The sequence below is a fragment of the Mustela nigripes genome, chromosome 13 (genome assembly GCF_022355385.1).
Source record: "Mustela nigripes isolate SB6536 chromosome 13, MUSNIG.SB6536, whole genome shotgun sequence".
NCBI lineage: Eukaryota > Metazoa > Chordata > Mammalia > Carnivora > Mustelidae > Mustela > Mustela nigripes.
Window position 1 is genome coordinate 62,068,734 of NC_081569.1, and position 15,418 is coordinate 62,084,151.

At 43.2% G+C, this 15,418-nt stretch overlaps 2 protein-coding genes across 6 annotated transcripts in view; one reads left to right on the forward strand and one right to left on the reverse strand.

Annotated features, from left to right (window-relative positions):
- The window catches only part of TUBGCP4 (tubulin gamma complex component 4), a 37,835-nt gene extending 23,495 nt beyond the window's left edge, over positions 1–14,340 (forward strand). For all 4 annotated transcript variants that reach the window (XM_059372669.1, XM_059372667.1, XM_059372668.1 and 1 more), the window contains 9 exons: positions 4,210–4,260; positions 4,963–5,068; positions 6,613–6,720; positions 7,175–7,313; positions 9,680–9,857; positions 10,369–10,503; positions 11,939–12,055; positions 12,671–12,810; positions 13,494–14,340. In XM_059372669.1, coding sequence (XP_059228652.1) covers positions 4,210–4,260; positions 4,963–5,068; positions 6,613–6,720; positions 7,175–7,313; positions 9,680–9,857; positions 10,369–10,503; positions 11,939–12,055; positions 12,671–12,810; positions 13,494–13,506 — 987 coding nt within the window. In that variant the 3' untranslated portion in view covers positions 13,507–14,340. The remainder of the gene's footprint in view (positions 1–4,209; positions 4,261–4,962; positions 5,069–6,612; positions 6,721–7,174; positions 7,314–9,679; positions 9,858–10,368; positions 10,504–11,938; positions 12,056–12,670; positions 12,811–13,493) is intronic.
- A 671-nt stretch (positions 14,341–15,011) lies between these two features.
- Positions 15,012–15,418, reverse strand: part of TP53BP1 (tumor protein p53 binding protein 1) — a 77,642-nt gene continuing 77,235 nt past the window's right edge. For both annotated transcript variants that reach the window (XM_059372655.1, XM_059372654.1), the window contains one exon: positions 15,012–15,364. In XM_059372655.1, coding sequence (XP_059228638.1) covers positions 15,177–15,364 — 188 coding nt within the window. In that variant the 3' untranslated portion in view covers positions 15,012–15,176. The remainder of the gene's footprint in view (positions 15,365–15,418) is intronic.

A 15,418-nucleotide genomic window follows, 5' to 3' on the forward strand; every position in this document is an offset into this window, starting at 1 on the left:
ACCTTCTAGTTTATTATGTGCTTTTTTCATAAATAGATGTTGAATTTTGTAACCTTCCTTTTCTTTATCGATGATGGTGCAATTTCTTGCTCTGGGTTCTTTTTCTCCTTTAATCTGTTCATAGGGTAAATTCCTGGTTAGATTTTCAGATGTTGAATCTTCCTGAGATAAACTGTACTTGAAAACATGAGTTTTTATTTTTTAAAACACTGTTGGATTTGGTTAGGCAATACAATACTTGGAACTTTTGCATCTACATTTACAAGTGAAATTAGATGATTCCTGTTTTATTCCCATGTGGCTGCAGAATATAGAGTGTATAAGCCTTATAAATGAGCTAGGTATCTCTCACTTTTCTTTTTTTCTAGAGTAATTTGTATAAGACAGGAGTTGTTACTGGAAGTTTGATTGAACTTACCTGAAAAATTATCTAAGCTAGGTTGTTTTAGAAGGGGAAATCTTCGGAGTGCCTGGGAGGCCCAGTCAGTTAAGCATCCAGCTCTTGATTTTGGTTTAGGTGGTGATCTCAGGGTCCAGGGATCGAGCCGCACGAGGGGCTCCACACTCATCGAGGCTTTACTTGAGGATATCTCTCCCTTTCCCTCTGCCCCTCTGCCCGCTCATGCCCCCCGCAAAAAATAAATCTTTAAAAAAAAAGAAAAGAAAATCTTTACCAAGTGAACCTATTTTAAACCTGTATTTATCTGTTCAAGACTGTTATTTCTTATACCAATTTTGGTATTTTCTACTTTTCTAGGAAGGCCCATTTCGTCTAGATTTAAGTTTTTAGAAAATCTGTCTGTAGCTATTTGTTTTATTTTGTATTTTATTTTAATCTTTTACTGTTCAGTCTTAACTAATCTTTTCGAAGAGACAGCTTGTGTTTTTATTACCTTTTTTCTTTATCTCATTGATATCTGCCTTTATTATTTTTCTTCTTTTTTTTTTTAAGGATTTTATTTATTTGACACAGAGAGACACATCGAGAGAAGGAACACAGCAGGGGGAGTGGGAAAGAAGCAGGCTTCCCACTGAGCAGGGAGCCCAATCAGGGGCTCGATCCCAGGATGCTGGGATCATGACCTGAGCCACCCAGGCGCCCTGTTTTTCTTCCTTCTTATTTCTTTGAGTTTTCTGTTACTTTTTGCCAGTTTCCTGGGTTGAAACTTGACTTTCCTATTTGTAACCCTTGCTTCCTAGGCAATACATGTAAAACTTTATTGCCTTGACCTTGTCCCACAAGTTTTTGGCATGGAGTATATACATATTATCATCCTGTTCTAAATAATTTATTTTCTTTCTGATTTTCTTTTTAACCCCAGGAATTTATTAAGCTTTAATTTTTATTGCAGTATAGTTGGAGAACACAGTCTGTAGATCGGTCCTTTGGAGTTGATTGAGGCTTCCTTTATGGATTAATGTAGGGCCCATTTTTGTTTTTAGTTCTACCTGTGCCCAGACAGTGTATATTCTGTGAGTCTAGAGTTCTGTGCCTGTTCTAATATCTCATTTCCGAGCTGGATGTTAGGCATGTGCATATTTGTAATGAATATATATTTATTGTTTTCCTTTTATGTATATATAATGTCTTCTTTATATACTTATTTCTGTATATTAATATATATATGTACATATATATATATACTCACATATACATATATATATTTTTTAAACTTAAATTCTATTTTATTAATTAAGAATCATTACCCACCTCTTTTCCAAGTCATTATTTACCTCATATCTTCTTCCATCCTTTCTTTGCAACGCTTTTTACCTCCCTGGCCCCAAGCAACCATTGATGTGCTTTCTGTCACTAGGGATTAGTTTGCATTTTCTAGAATTTATATAAATGGAGCCAAACAATACGTGCTCTTTTCGGGGAGGAGGTGGGTCAGGATGTTTTTCATGATTATTTTGAGATTAATCCCTGTTGCATGTATCAATAGTTTATTCCTTTTTTAAAGCTTGTTCAGAATGTTTCTATAACCATCATTAATATCATTATTTTAAACATTTCTCTAAATGCATTGCTGAGGGGCGCCTGGATGGCTCAGTGGATTAAGCCGCTGCCTTCGGCTCAGGTCATGATCTCAGTGTCCTGGGATCGAGCCCCGCATCGGGCTCTTTGCTCAGCAGGGAGCCTGCTTCTCTCTCTCGATGCCTGACTCTCTGCCTACTTGTGATCTCTCTCTGTCAAATAAATAAATAAAATATTCTTAAAAATAAATAAATAAATAAATGCATTGTTGAATGGTAAACATATCTCTGTACTTAAACACTCATGTCATAGCAATTAGGTACCACTTTTATAAATACCATTATTACAGGTGTTTATAAACACTTTTCTGAATGCATCATGGGAGAACAAGCACATCCATTCCCTGAAATAACACTCTTCTCAATGTATCCTGAGCATACAATTTTTTTAAACTTTATTTTATTGAGGATCTTTATTGATCTTTTCCTGAGGATCTTTATTACATGTGTTTTTATTTTTAGTTATTATCATCATTAATACATGTGCTTTTATTTTTTAATCAAACTGTATTTGATATATAACATTGTGTAAATTTAAGGTATATAGCATATTGATCTGACACATTTATATATTCTTTTTTTTTTTAAGATTTTATTTATTTGACAGACAGATCACAAGTAGGCAGAGAGGCAGGCAGAGAGAGAGTGGGGGGGAAGCAGGCTCCCTGCTGAGCAGAGAGCCCGATGCAGGGCTTGATCCTATGACCCTGGGATCAGGACCTGAGCCGAAGGCAGAGGCTTTAAATCACTCAGCCACCCAGGCTCCCCACATTTATATATTCTTAAGAAGATTGTCATCATAGGGATAGTTAGCACCTCTGCTATATCCCATAACTATCATCTCTTTTTTGTGGTGGGAATAATTAAGATCTAGTCTCCTAGCAAATCTGATTATAATACATCATTGTTGTCCATATTCACTATACCATGACTCACATCTCCAGGACTCAGTTACCTACTAGTTGCAGGTTGGTAACCTTAAACAACCTCTCTTCTATCCCCCTACCCTGCAGCTCCTGGTAACCACCATTTTACTCTGTTTTTATGAGTTTGGCTTTTTTGGACTATACATATAAATGATATCATGCAGTGTTTCTTTCTCTGACGTATCTCAGTATAATATGCTCAAGGTCCATCCATGTTGTCACAAGTGGCAGAATTTCCTTTTTCATAACTGAAATATATATATTTCATTATATATCACATCTTCTTTGTCTGTTCACCCGTCATGGACACCTAGTTGTCTCCGTATCTTGGCAGTTGTGAATAACGCTGCAGTAAATGTGGGAGTGCATGTATCTCTTTGATGATCCTGTTTCGTTTCCTTTGTGTACACACCGAGAAGTGGAATTAAGGATCATGTGGTAGTTCAACTTTTAATTTTTCAGGGACCTCCGTACTGTTTTCCATGGTGACTGAACCAATTTACATTCCCACCAACAGTTCACGAGGGTTCCCTTTGCTCCACATCCTCGCCAACAGCTTGTTACCTCTTCGTGATGATAACCATTCTAATAGGTGTGAAATGATAGCTCTTTGGTTTTGACTCACATTTCCCTGTTGGCTGATGATATTGAGCATCTTTTCATGTACCTGTTGGCCATTTGTATATCTTCTTTGGAAAAAAACAGCCTGTTTAATTCCTCCATTTTTTAATTGGATTGTCTGTGTTTTGTGGTGGTGGTTATTGTTGAGTTTTAGGACTTCTTTATATCTTTCAGATATTAATTCCTTATCAAATATGTGGTTTGCATATATTTTCTCCCATTCTGGAGGTTGTCTTTCATTTTGTTGATTATTTCTTTTGCTGTGCAGAAGCTTTTTTAAAGATTTTATTAATTAGAGAAAGCAGGAGCAGGTGGGGTTGGAGAGGGGCAGAGCAAGGGAGAGAATTAGGCTCCCTGCTGAGCTAAAAGCCTGACATGGGGCTTGATCCCAGGACCCTGGTATCATGACCTGAGCCAAAGGCAGAGGCTTTAACCCACTGAGCCACCCAGCTAGCCCAGCCACCTGGAGCCCCCTGTCTTAATTCTTAAAATGATGCTGGTGGGCAGTGACTTTATTCTCTAGGCTGACGCTTAATGACTGAGCCACCTAGGTGCCCCACAAAACCATTCTCTACAGAAGTTTTCATTGGAATGAAATTTTATTCCTGTTTTTTTCTTTTCACAGCATCTCTGGAAGCTCATGGTAGAAGAGTCAGATTTACTGGGTCAGCTGAAGGTAATAGCTGTCTTTTAATTCTTTTTTTTTTAAATTTATTTATTTGACAGAAATCACAAGGCAGAGAGGAAGGGAAGCAGGCTCCCTGCTGAGGAGAGAACCTGATGTGGGGCTCCATGTAGGGCTCCATGTGGGACTCGATCCCAGGACCCTGGGATCTTGACCTGAGCCAAAGCAGGGGCTTTAACCCATTGAGCCACCCAGGCGCCCCCGTCTTTTAATTCTTAAAATGATGTTGGTGGGCAGCGACTTTATTCTGTAGGCTCTCCCTAAGAGCATTGGTTGCCTGTACCCAGACTTCCAGAATGGCCTCACATGTCCTCACCCAAGAGGGCAAATTCTCCCTAATATTACACATATACTATAGCACAAAGGTTTGGGTGTTTACTTTCTTCTGGCAGAACAGACTTGTGTCGCCATTGAATAAATGACACTAAAGACACACCGTTGTCCTGCCTTGACGAGTGGGAAGTGTGCCCCTGTGAAATGCCAAAAGCCTATATCCTTTTGTAGGCTGGGCTCACAGTGATGAGATTAGCAACTTCATGTGTAATTACGATGGTGAGCAGCTCCTGCCTTTCTAGATCACTGAACTTGACAATTTAGGCAGAGAGGAAGGGAAGCAGGCTCCCTGCTGAGGAGAGAGCCTGATGCGGGGCTCCATGATGTGGGGCTCTGCCTAAATTGACATTCTTTCTGCAGATCATTAAAGACTTTTATCTTCTGGGACGTGGAGAACTGTTTCAGGCCTTCATTGACACAGCTCAACACATGTTAAAAACACCACCCACTGCAGTAACTGAACATGGTAATTGCCCTCTGGACCTGAGAATTACAGGTTGACTGATGTTGTAGGGTGTTTCTTGACCGCTGCTGAACCGTTCATTCTGTTCCACGTTAAAAGCAACCTGGTGAGTTAGAGAGCAGGGTTTCCAAAGATGGAAGGCCCTTTGGTGGGTTGCACACTGAAGTCACTGGGAGTTGCCTTTTGATCCTTCCTGGAAGAGTGGGTATAAATCAGGTATTATGTTATCATAGTGTCATCCTACATCCCTACCGGACAGACATAGCGCTATTTACTGCCCCTTGTTATATTCGAGTTCTTTAGGTTCCAAATGATGGAAACCTAACCTGAACCAACCTATGTAGAAAGGGGGAATTTATTTGCTATTTCATCTGTAACTCCAGTGGGATAGTATTAGCTGGGCTTCAGACAACAGAAACTAGGGACTTGAATATTGCTAGAATTTTCTTTCTTACCGTATCTTATGTGTGCCTCTTCCATGCTCTCTGATGGCCTTCCACTCCAATTTGGAAACATGGCCAGCAATAGTTTCAAGCAAGTACCTCACAGTATCTACTGGAGGAGCCAAATCCAGCATCTCTGGGAGCAAATTGAAAGATCCCAGGAAGGGGTTTTGATTAGCCCAGTCCAGATCATAAACATACCCCTGCACCAAAGATGTCCGACATGAAGATAAAGTGAAGTGTTCACCTTTGACTAATGGGAATGACAACCATTTCCATTCAGACTATGTGAGGAGAGTTGGGAAAGGATCAGAATATAAATAAATAAATAAATAAATAAATAAATAAATAAATAAATAAAAATTAAAACAAAATGGGGGGGACACCATGGTTTCCTTTTGTCTGACTCTATAAACAATAGATGGCCACTGTAGTCACACAAGACTTTTTTCAGTGCAGATATCAGAAAACCCAATTCAAACTCATGCAAAGGGGAAGAAAAATGTATTGATTCTGATAGCTGAAAAGGCCAGAGGATGAAGGTTTTAGGCAAAGTCTGATCCGGGGGCTCACATGACGCCTTCGGGACTTGGTGCCATTCCATCTTTCACCTCTGCCTTTTTTCTCAAACAGGCCTGCTCCATATGGTAGCAAGATGGCCTCCAACCAACCTCACATCCCACTAAATCCCAGTTTATCTAAGCAAAAACAAACAAACAAAAAAAAACAAAAAAAACTCTACTCTGAATAGAGCCTCTGGATTGGCTTGGCTGGAGTCATGTTCATATCCCTAAACAAAATAGTGTAATAAGTTAGAGTATTCCATTCCATTGAGTATGGCTGGGTCACCTGCCTACCCCTAGCATCAGGTATTGTCAACCCCACTGAACCACATGGCTAATACTGGGAGGGGTGATTCTCTAGGGAAAACTGGGTGCTATTATCAGCAAGAGAAGGGGGAATGTGTGCGAGGCCGTTAAAAGTAGCCTGTCTCCATGCGTCCCACCATTAGTGTCAGGTGGGCTAGAGAAGTGGAAAGCCAGCGGTGCCTGGGTCTGTTACGTAGCCTAGCGTTCTTGTCAGCCACTGTGTTCCCCCTTGTAGATGTGAATGTGGCCTTCCAGCAGTCCGCACACAAGGTTCTCCTGGATGATGACAACCTTCTCCCTCTGTTGCACTTGACAATCGAGTATCATGGAAAGGAGCATAAAGGTTTGCCATTCTTTCTTGCATCTTTCTGCTCCTATGGGTTCATCATCTGTTATCCCATCCGTGCTTCCACCCACCTCCACAGAAACCATTTCATTTTGGACCTTAGAAGTCACGTTGTCTGGGGCCCTATCTTGTATGGAAGGAAAGGGAAGTCCAGAGAGGCGAGGCAGGATGCCCAGACCATGGTTTTTTTGCCCTGCTGCTGGAAAGGTCTCTATTTCCAGCAAACAGACTTTTAAGGTTGAAAAAAGAATCTGAGAGACCTCCTAAGAGAATCTCACTTGCCTTCTAATGCAAGTCCCTTAGACTTCCCTTGCCTTCCAATGCAAGTCCCCTTTTTGTCGCCTGTATGCTTCTGACACTATAGGCTCAAGTGATGAGCACTCCCTCATGAACGTGACTCACCTTGTGGAAGCCCTGGTTCTGAATGAGCAACATTGTATTTTCTTAACAGATGCTGCTCAGGCAAGAGAAGGGCCTTCTCGGGAAACATCTCCCAGGGAAGCCCCTGCATCTGGCTGGGCAGCTCTCGGTCTCTCCTACAAAGTGCAGTGGCCGCTACACATTCTCTTCACCCCTGCTGTTCTGGAAAAGTGAGTATTTCTGAATTTCTTCTAGGTCAGTCTGACCTGACTTGCAAGGGTAGAAATAAACAGGAATAGAATTGTTGGGCACAGGATAACCACGCGGCTGGTGGTCATACAGTCTGTAAGTCAGAGGCTGCAAATGCAGTTGCCTTCAGGGACTGGACAGCAAAGCTTAGCAAGTGAAGCCGCGGACACGAGGCCGTGGGGGCTGCTGGGTGCTGGGATGAATGAAAGTGTCAGACCCTCAGACCACCAGTGTGGTAGTGGTGTGTGTGTTTGTTGTTAAGATTTTATGTTTTAAGCAATCTCTGTACCCAGTGTGGGGCTTGAAATTCCTGAGATCAGGAGTCGCAGGCTCCACTGACGGAGCCGGCCAGGTGCCCGTTGTCATGTTTTAAGTCGCACAATCAGCAGTTTACACACTCTCTGTCTGTGGCCTCTGGAAGATGCAGTCTTGAGCACCTCATGAAGAATCTGGCCCTTGCCAATTCCATCAGACTAGCAAGTTTCCTCCCTAAAATTTGTGTAATTTTTTGTTGATCTACTTGGGAAGACTTTCCAAGCCCAGATGTTTGCTGTGGACTTGAGCCACTGCAGAGGAGCTCGCCGCCTTACCCCCAGGGAGAGGCAGTGGGGATGGCTAAGCTGGGATGGAATACGGGAGCGGGACCAGTGTGGTAAGAGGCTCTGGGATCAGCTTTGTTGTTTATCCTGAGAGCCTGCCAGGTGCTGTTGCTCAGTTCCATCAGGACCTTCTGTCCCCGAGGCAGGAAACCAGAGCTCTAGGGGAAGGGAGGTGGAGAAGCAGGCTTGGCTAGTGGTCACATGTGGAATCCTTCCCCACACTTACACAAATCTCCCAAATCCTGTCCTGGCCCGGGCTGGGGCTGGAGGACAGTAGCTATTGTGCTCAGGCTAGAGGAATGGAGATAAAGGGAAATGATGAACAAAAGGGCCTCTCTTCCACCCTCTGCTCCTGTTCCCAGTCCTCTCTACCTTTCTGAGTAGAGAAGCTTAGGGTATGAGAGCCTAGGCATGATCTGGAGAAGACAAGGCTGGTCCCGGGAGTTTGGGGGGTAGGTTCAGGGCCCACAGCCCAACGAAGGAAGCTGCTCCTTGTCCTTGAGCCTTCACCGCTCCCAGTGTCCCACAGGCAAACACGTATATCCTCACTTGATATGCTCTGAACGCCCTTGAAAAAAAATCAATCTCTGATGTAGTTTTAAAAACTTTTTAATATGGGAATTTCTAAATATAAACAAAAGCATGGACCATAATGGCCCCCATGTATACATGATCCAGCTGCAGCATCTGTCAGCGTCACTTGTTCCGTCTCTTGTTTTAGCGAGAGCCTTAGACAGCAAAGCCCAGGCGTGTTGTTTCACTCCATCAATGTGCGATGCAGAGCCGGTGCGTTGTCAGTGTAACTACAGTGCAGTTATCACAGCCAGTAAAATTAACAATAAGTCCTTATCTGATATCTGGTACAGATTGAAACTTTCCCAGTTATCCAAAAATGTCTTGTTATGTTTCGGCTTGTTCAAATCCGAATCCAAACAAAGTGTACTATTTTTACTAGGTTGTTCCATTAGAAATAGATGATCTTAAAAACCAAATCACATTGGTTTCTGCAAGTCTGCCTACGAACAAGTAAATATATCCAGTTTCACTAGGAATCAGCTGTTCTTCCCATGTGTGTCCTCAGCGCAGGGCTCAGCATGAGGCAGCTAGGCCCTGAGCTTGCCGTGAGGCAGGAGCTAGGGAGCCCTTACTTGCATTCTCTAATTTTGGGACAGAAAATTCGATTAACTGAAATCCTTGCCTCCTAACACATTGTTATTATTGGGCCACACAAGACCCTCCTGCCTTCCTTTCACATACGCTGTAAAAGCACTTCCCAGCACGGAAACTGGAACACCAACAGTAACGGTCTTTCGTAGTCTCCCTCCCGTGGCTCCCCCAGCCCATGGTCACCCCTCTCCCACAGTCCCATTTTCTGTCCTTTTAATATTTAGTTCTATAACATCAATATATATTCCCTCGAAGTATGTTTTTTTTCCTACCCGCTTGTTTTAAGCTTTATTGAATAAAAGTATAAAAGGCTCTATGTACTCTTGAGATTTACCTTTTTTATTCAGAATCCTACTGCTAGGAGTCCTCTTGGGCTGTGCAGCTGAAGCACATTCATTTTGACAGCTATGTAATATTCCACCATCTCCGTGAGCCAGTCCATTCAGCCACAGCTCTAGCCACTCTCCTTGCCTCCCTGCCTCTCAGGGAACAGGTGGCAGGCCCAGAGTCCTAGGGTCTGTCATGCAGGTGAGGTGGGCAATGAAGTTTTATTCCTAAAGAGCCTGACATTTCTGTCACAGGTACAATGTCGTCTTCAAGTACTTACTGAGCGTGCGCCGGGTGCAGGCCGAGCTGCAGCACTGCTGGGCCCTCCAGATGCAGCGCAAGCACCTCAAATCCAACCAGACAGACGCCGTCAAGTGGCGCCTGAGAAACCACATGGCCTTCTTGGTGGATAATCTTCAGTACTATCTCCAGGTCCGGGCCCAGGGCTGACTAGAGGAAGGGCGACCAAAGTCTGGGAGGTGAACGGGGTTGATTCAAGAGGTCCTTCAACCCTGCAGTGGTTGAAATGTTGGGGGTTCAGAAAAGGCACAGATTTTATCACTGGGCAGGGTTTCTTGGTGGCATTTTAGAAGAAAGTGGGAATAAAGGGAAGGAGACTGAGTCTAGGGTTCTTGTCAGCAGTGCAGCATTTAATTCTTTTTTAATTCTTGTTGATCTGACCCTCATGTTTAGAGTTGGCTAGAACATCAGTTGGTGGAGGGGATGTGGCATGAGGCGAGGCGATCTGCCAGAACTTTGGAGCTTCTTAGGCATTAGACAGGTAACTTTGTAGAAAGCTAAGCAACGCGAGGGGGTCTTTGGTCAGCTTTAAAGTGGCTTGAATAGGAGGGAGACTTTCTCTTTCATAATGTCAGGCATCTTAATGTCCTCGAGTGCTTAGAATGTGCTGGGTCCTGAAAGTACCTGTGTCCCTGCCCATCAGGTGGACGTGCTGGAGTCTCAGTTCTCACAGCTTCTGCATCAGATCAACTCCACCCGTGACTTTGAAAGCATCCGATTGGCTCATGACCACTTCCTCAGCAATCTGCTGGCTCAGTCCTTTATCTTGTTGAAACCTGTAAGTAGGCCTGTTGGTTTCCTTGGACTGCTTCTCGCCTGACTGTTCCCTTCGATCCTGAGTTGCCAGGATACGTAACTATCATTAAAACAATTGCTGAATCTCCATTTTCATACCTTTTTAACAACTTAAAGCAAAGCTAAAAGGGAATGTTAAAAGGGAACTTAAATGTTTTTGAATTTCTGAAATATTGTATCCTGGGGATGTGGTGAGCAGCTACAGAGGATAGAGTATGTGCTGAAAGGATTTAATTTTAAAAAAACCTGACACCACAGAAAGACTAATGAAAGCACATATAGTACTTACTTTCTTAGCAGTCTTTTGGGCCAGGATGCACCAGTTCCAAGTTGTTTTCACAGCCAAGAGTAGTGTCTCCCTGCCTGTGTGTGTGTATGTCCATCTCCTTCAGGGTCATTACCCTCAATCTTGGCTTCACATGGGAGTCACCTGGAAGCTTTAAAAAGCTGGGACCCTGAACACTTAAATTAGAATCTCTGGAGTGAAACCCAGGGCCCGGTGTGTTTTTTTAAAAGCTCAACATGCATGCCAATTCCAGAATAGAAAGCGGGAAGGCTGAAATGACCCCTCATAGTTTCTCTGATTATATGGGTTACATAGATTACACTTCATCTCTGATGTCAGCCAGCTCTTCTCCCTCAGTCCTGCCACACCACAAACACTGCAGACTTCTCTTTTGCTCCTATTCGAAGCTTTTTTTTGCTGCACTAAGGGACAACAGGTTACATAGATGCCACTCCCAAGGGCTCTGTGAACCGACACCACCAAAAGCCACTATGACAGGCAGACTGTCCTCAAATGGCAGGAGTGCATCCTTGGGTAAAGGAGAAGATGAGAGCAGGTGGTCACCATTAAATATTTATTGAGTGCTTACTGTGTGCAAGGCACTGGGGATACAAAGAGGTATAAGTCATGGCTCTGCCCTTAAGGAGCTCACAATCTAGTTGGAGAAACAGTACATACATACATACATACATACATAGATCAGTAACAACACAGGCGGCCTGAACAGGGGCCAAGAGAACAGTATAGATAATAGAAGCAGGGGTCACTAAAGGCTACATGGGGAAAGGAGTGTTCCACTGAGAAGGCAGAACGTGAAGTGGCTTCAAGGAGAGGATCCTGGGTATAGGGACCAACAGTGAAAGCAAAGCTCAGGGCAGGAGCACACTGGCTGGGCCCAAGAAATGATGACTAGTGTGATGTGACTACAGTGGAAGGTTTATGCAGGGGTGACTAAGAGAATGACAGCATCTTTGCAGGAAGGGAAGAATTTGGTTTCCACTTGTTGCATTTTGAGGGGCCAGCAGGACTGACACGTGACATTGTCTCTCCTGAGATCAAAGAGTGGGGAATAATCTTTAATATCATACATGTATCTTCCTTCTTTTCCTCATACCAACTGTTTCCTGGGTAGGTGTTTCACTGCCTGAACGAAATCCTAGATCTCTGTCACGGCTTTTGCTCGCTGGTCAGTCAGAACCTGGGCCCGCTGGATGAACGTGGGGCTGCCCAGCTGGGCATCCTGGTGAAGGTGAGTCTGCCTGGCTGTTGGCCATATGCAGCCCTGTCCAGAGGGTGGAGGATGTTTTGCCAGTGGGGAATCTCCATCTTTTCCTCAGAGACAATAAAGCATTTCCCCCAATACATACATACACACAGAAATAACAAGATACAAAGATTAAAATGTTGGTATCAGTTCATTCTGAAGCAGCTAATTATGTGCCATCATCTCAGCGTTCAAAAATAGTTCAGCTGTGAATAGTTTCTTCAGCCCACAAACATGCACTGGCTTTGTTCTCAGATTCTCCTATCCAACCTCCTTACTTCCTTGAACAAACTCTGCTTTACTGGGATTTTAATTATCCTTAACAAAAAGCCACCGGCTCTCCCCAGCCCCAGTATACCACAGAATATATTAATTTGAAAGCGGATGCTAACTTCCTACTGAGCATGGGAGTGTACCTTCACAGAAAGTCATGCTATCTGTGGACTCCGTCCTAAGACGACCTTTTAGGAGCTAAGAGAAGCGAGGCTGTGGGAAGGCCAGCTGGTGCTGTAGAATTCTGAGGAAGAGTTTTTCACTCACTCCACATGGACAGTTGGTGAGTCTGAGAGGAGTGACAGCCCGGGTCCTTCTCCCTTGCAGGGCTTCAGCCGCCAGTCTTCATTGCTATTCAAGATTCTCTCCAGTGTTCGGAACCATCAGATCAACTCAGATTTGGCTCAACTCCTCTTACGACTAGATTATAACAAATATTACACCCAGGCCGGTGGAACTCTGGGCAGGTACGAACAAGCCTTGGGGAAGTTTGTGGACTCTGTGTGTGTGACTTTTGAACAATTTATAATTCCAGAGCTAAGAGATGTTAGCCACCATCTCATCCAAATGGCCTCATTTTATAAACAAGGAAATAGGCTGAGATAAAGGGCTGTGTCTGATCATCTTTATTTATATTAATGAAGCTTAACTTCTAGTAAAAGCCACCATCATAGTGAAATACTAAAACTCCTGATGCTGAGATGGGTTTTTAGTTTGCTGGGCAGGAAGAACGAACTGGGAAGTGGAGTGGCTGTGGCTGGTTCCCAGTTCTGACATTAACCAGCTCTGCAGCACCGGGCACCCTGCCTCCCTGGCTTCTAGTCCCCAGCTTCCATGCATGGGAAAGGTGATTGCCCCTTCAAGTTCTTAGCTTTTTAATCCAACATTCAGTGGAACCACCCCCAAGATTCACTGGTGGTTGGCTTTTCTCAGAGGTCTCTCCTGTTTTTAAAAAGCACTTTATTGTTCTCCTTTTTGTCTCTCAAATGTCCTCAAGCAGATTTTTCCTAAGTGATTTTAAGCAGAAAAAGTACAAGAAACACTGTTTTAGAAGATGACATTAGGTAGATTACAGGCTGCCCTGATTACTCTTTCTTTGAAGAAAATCTTGGGAAAGCATATTTGATGAGGTTCTTTTTTTCTTTTATAGTTTCGGGATGTGAAAATAACTGGTTCACAAACCAGCAGTCTCTCACCAGCGTTCCCACATCCGTGACAAAATTCAAAACATCCCACTCTCCAGCCGCTCTGCAAATGCCTGCCATCTACTGAGGGCCCTACCTTTCCTCCTAGAAGCTACTACTATTGAACATTCATGGGTACAAATCCTTCCTGTGTGGAACAGTCTACCCCATCTTAAGGGAGTTCTTAACTCACCCACCATGGAGGACATGTGGTGCCAGCTCTCCCTCTGCTGACCTTGCAAGATCCATTACATGGAGAACATCTGTCAGACACGTCCATTTGTTGAGCACCTACTATGCGCCTAGGTACTGTTCAAGCGGCGAGAGACAGCAGTAAGTAATAACTTCCAATTATTTCAGACCGGAAAAAGGGCAGTTCTAGCTATTGACGACGTGTTTAATTATTCCTATTTCAACACGGAAAAGGAGTCCTTAAGAAAAAGCCTGAGGTCAAATCTCTAGGTTCCCAATATTGAAAACTGCAAGTCTTATTATCCCCTCTTGGAAAAACCACAAAAGTTAAGGTACCCCTAATCTGGCCCAACCATTACTGTAATTATTAATGTTCATATTGGTGTGAACAAAAATAAACATTTATTGAACAACTCCATAATGAGAAAGAATGCAGCATTCCAGCATCAGTCTGTAGCCAGTGATTCTGGTCCTTCCCTACCACATACTATATCCTATTTCCTATACTTGTGTGCTGAAGGTAACCCTTTCCACTTCTGTCTATGGAGAAGTTAGCAAACTCTGGCCCACCACCTGTTTTTGTAAATGAAATTTTACTGGAACCCAGCCACACTCATTTACCTGTTGTCTGTGATTGCTTTCATGCTGTCATGGCAAAGGTTTTGTGACACGTCAAATGGCCCAGAAGGCCTAAAATATTTACTAACTGTCAGGGAAAACTTTTTAACTCCTGCTTCAGAGAATCACAGGACATCAACAGGGATGCTGCTAGTGGTAGGGAAAGAATAGCTTCTAGGAACCATGACAGCAATAACAGTTATAAAATTGGACCTCTGGCCAGAGCTGCTAACATTTCCAAGTGTTGTCCCTGCGTTTCTCATGTTTATCCTTGCAGAAAGTCATCCCATCAGGCTTACAGTCACTGACCTTTCATAGCAATTGGTGCTTTTTCCTTTTTAGTTCTCAGAGTACAGTACCCACATCAGCTGTCAGTGAGCTCCGCTCTAAGATGATCTTTTTTAAGTAACAGGAGATGCCCAATTCTATTTAACTTTGCTCCATGTATTGATTTGGGCCTACTGTAAAATCAAGTTTTTGAAAGTCAAATATTAGCCCAGGATAACCTTTTGACAAAGATACCACAGAAAATTTTTAAAATTTCACTTATTTACCTTGGCTAGCTGTCTTCCTACTATGAACAAGCCTATTGAAAACCGCAGAAGGTACTAGGTTTGTCTTGCTTTTTGTTCTGCAACTAAGTTCAAAGAAATGGATGAAGAAATCCCAGTTACTACAACCAAAGAGATTCAACATTTATTTTATCATAAAAGTCCAGCAAATAAAACTATATACAAGATCCATGCAAAGAATCCAGTTACACACAAGACACATTTAAAACCCAGTTAAAACACAATCTCCACAACATCAGGGAATAAAATCAATGAGACAAAGTATCCTTAGTGAGAAACATAATCGTGTTTATATTTTGGATGCTGCTTGAATCCAATTCTCTCCCCAACAATGAGGCACTGGATCACCCACTCCTGCGACACCACAGGCAGCTGCAATGCTTCCGCACACTTCAGCACCGAGGCCGGGCATGAGGGATCCGTCACCACCACGTCAAATACCCCTAACGCAATATCTGCAGGAAGCAGGGGAAGGTGAGGGAAGAGAGGAGACTGGATTTAGCCTTCCA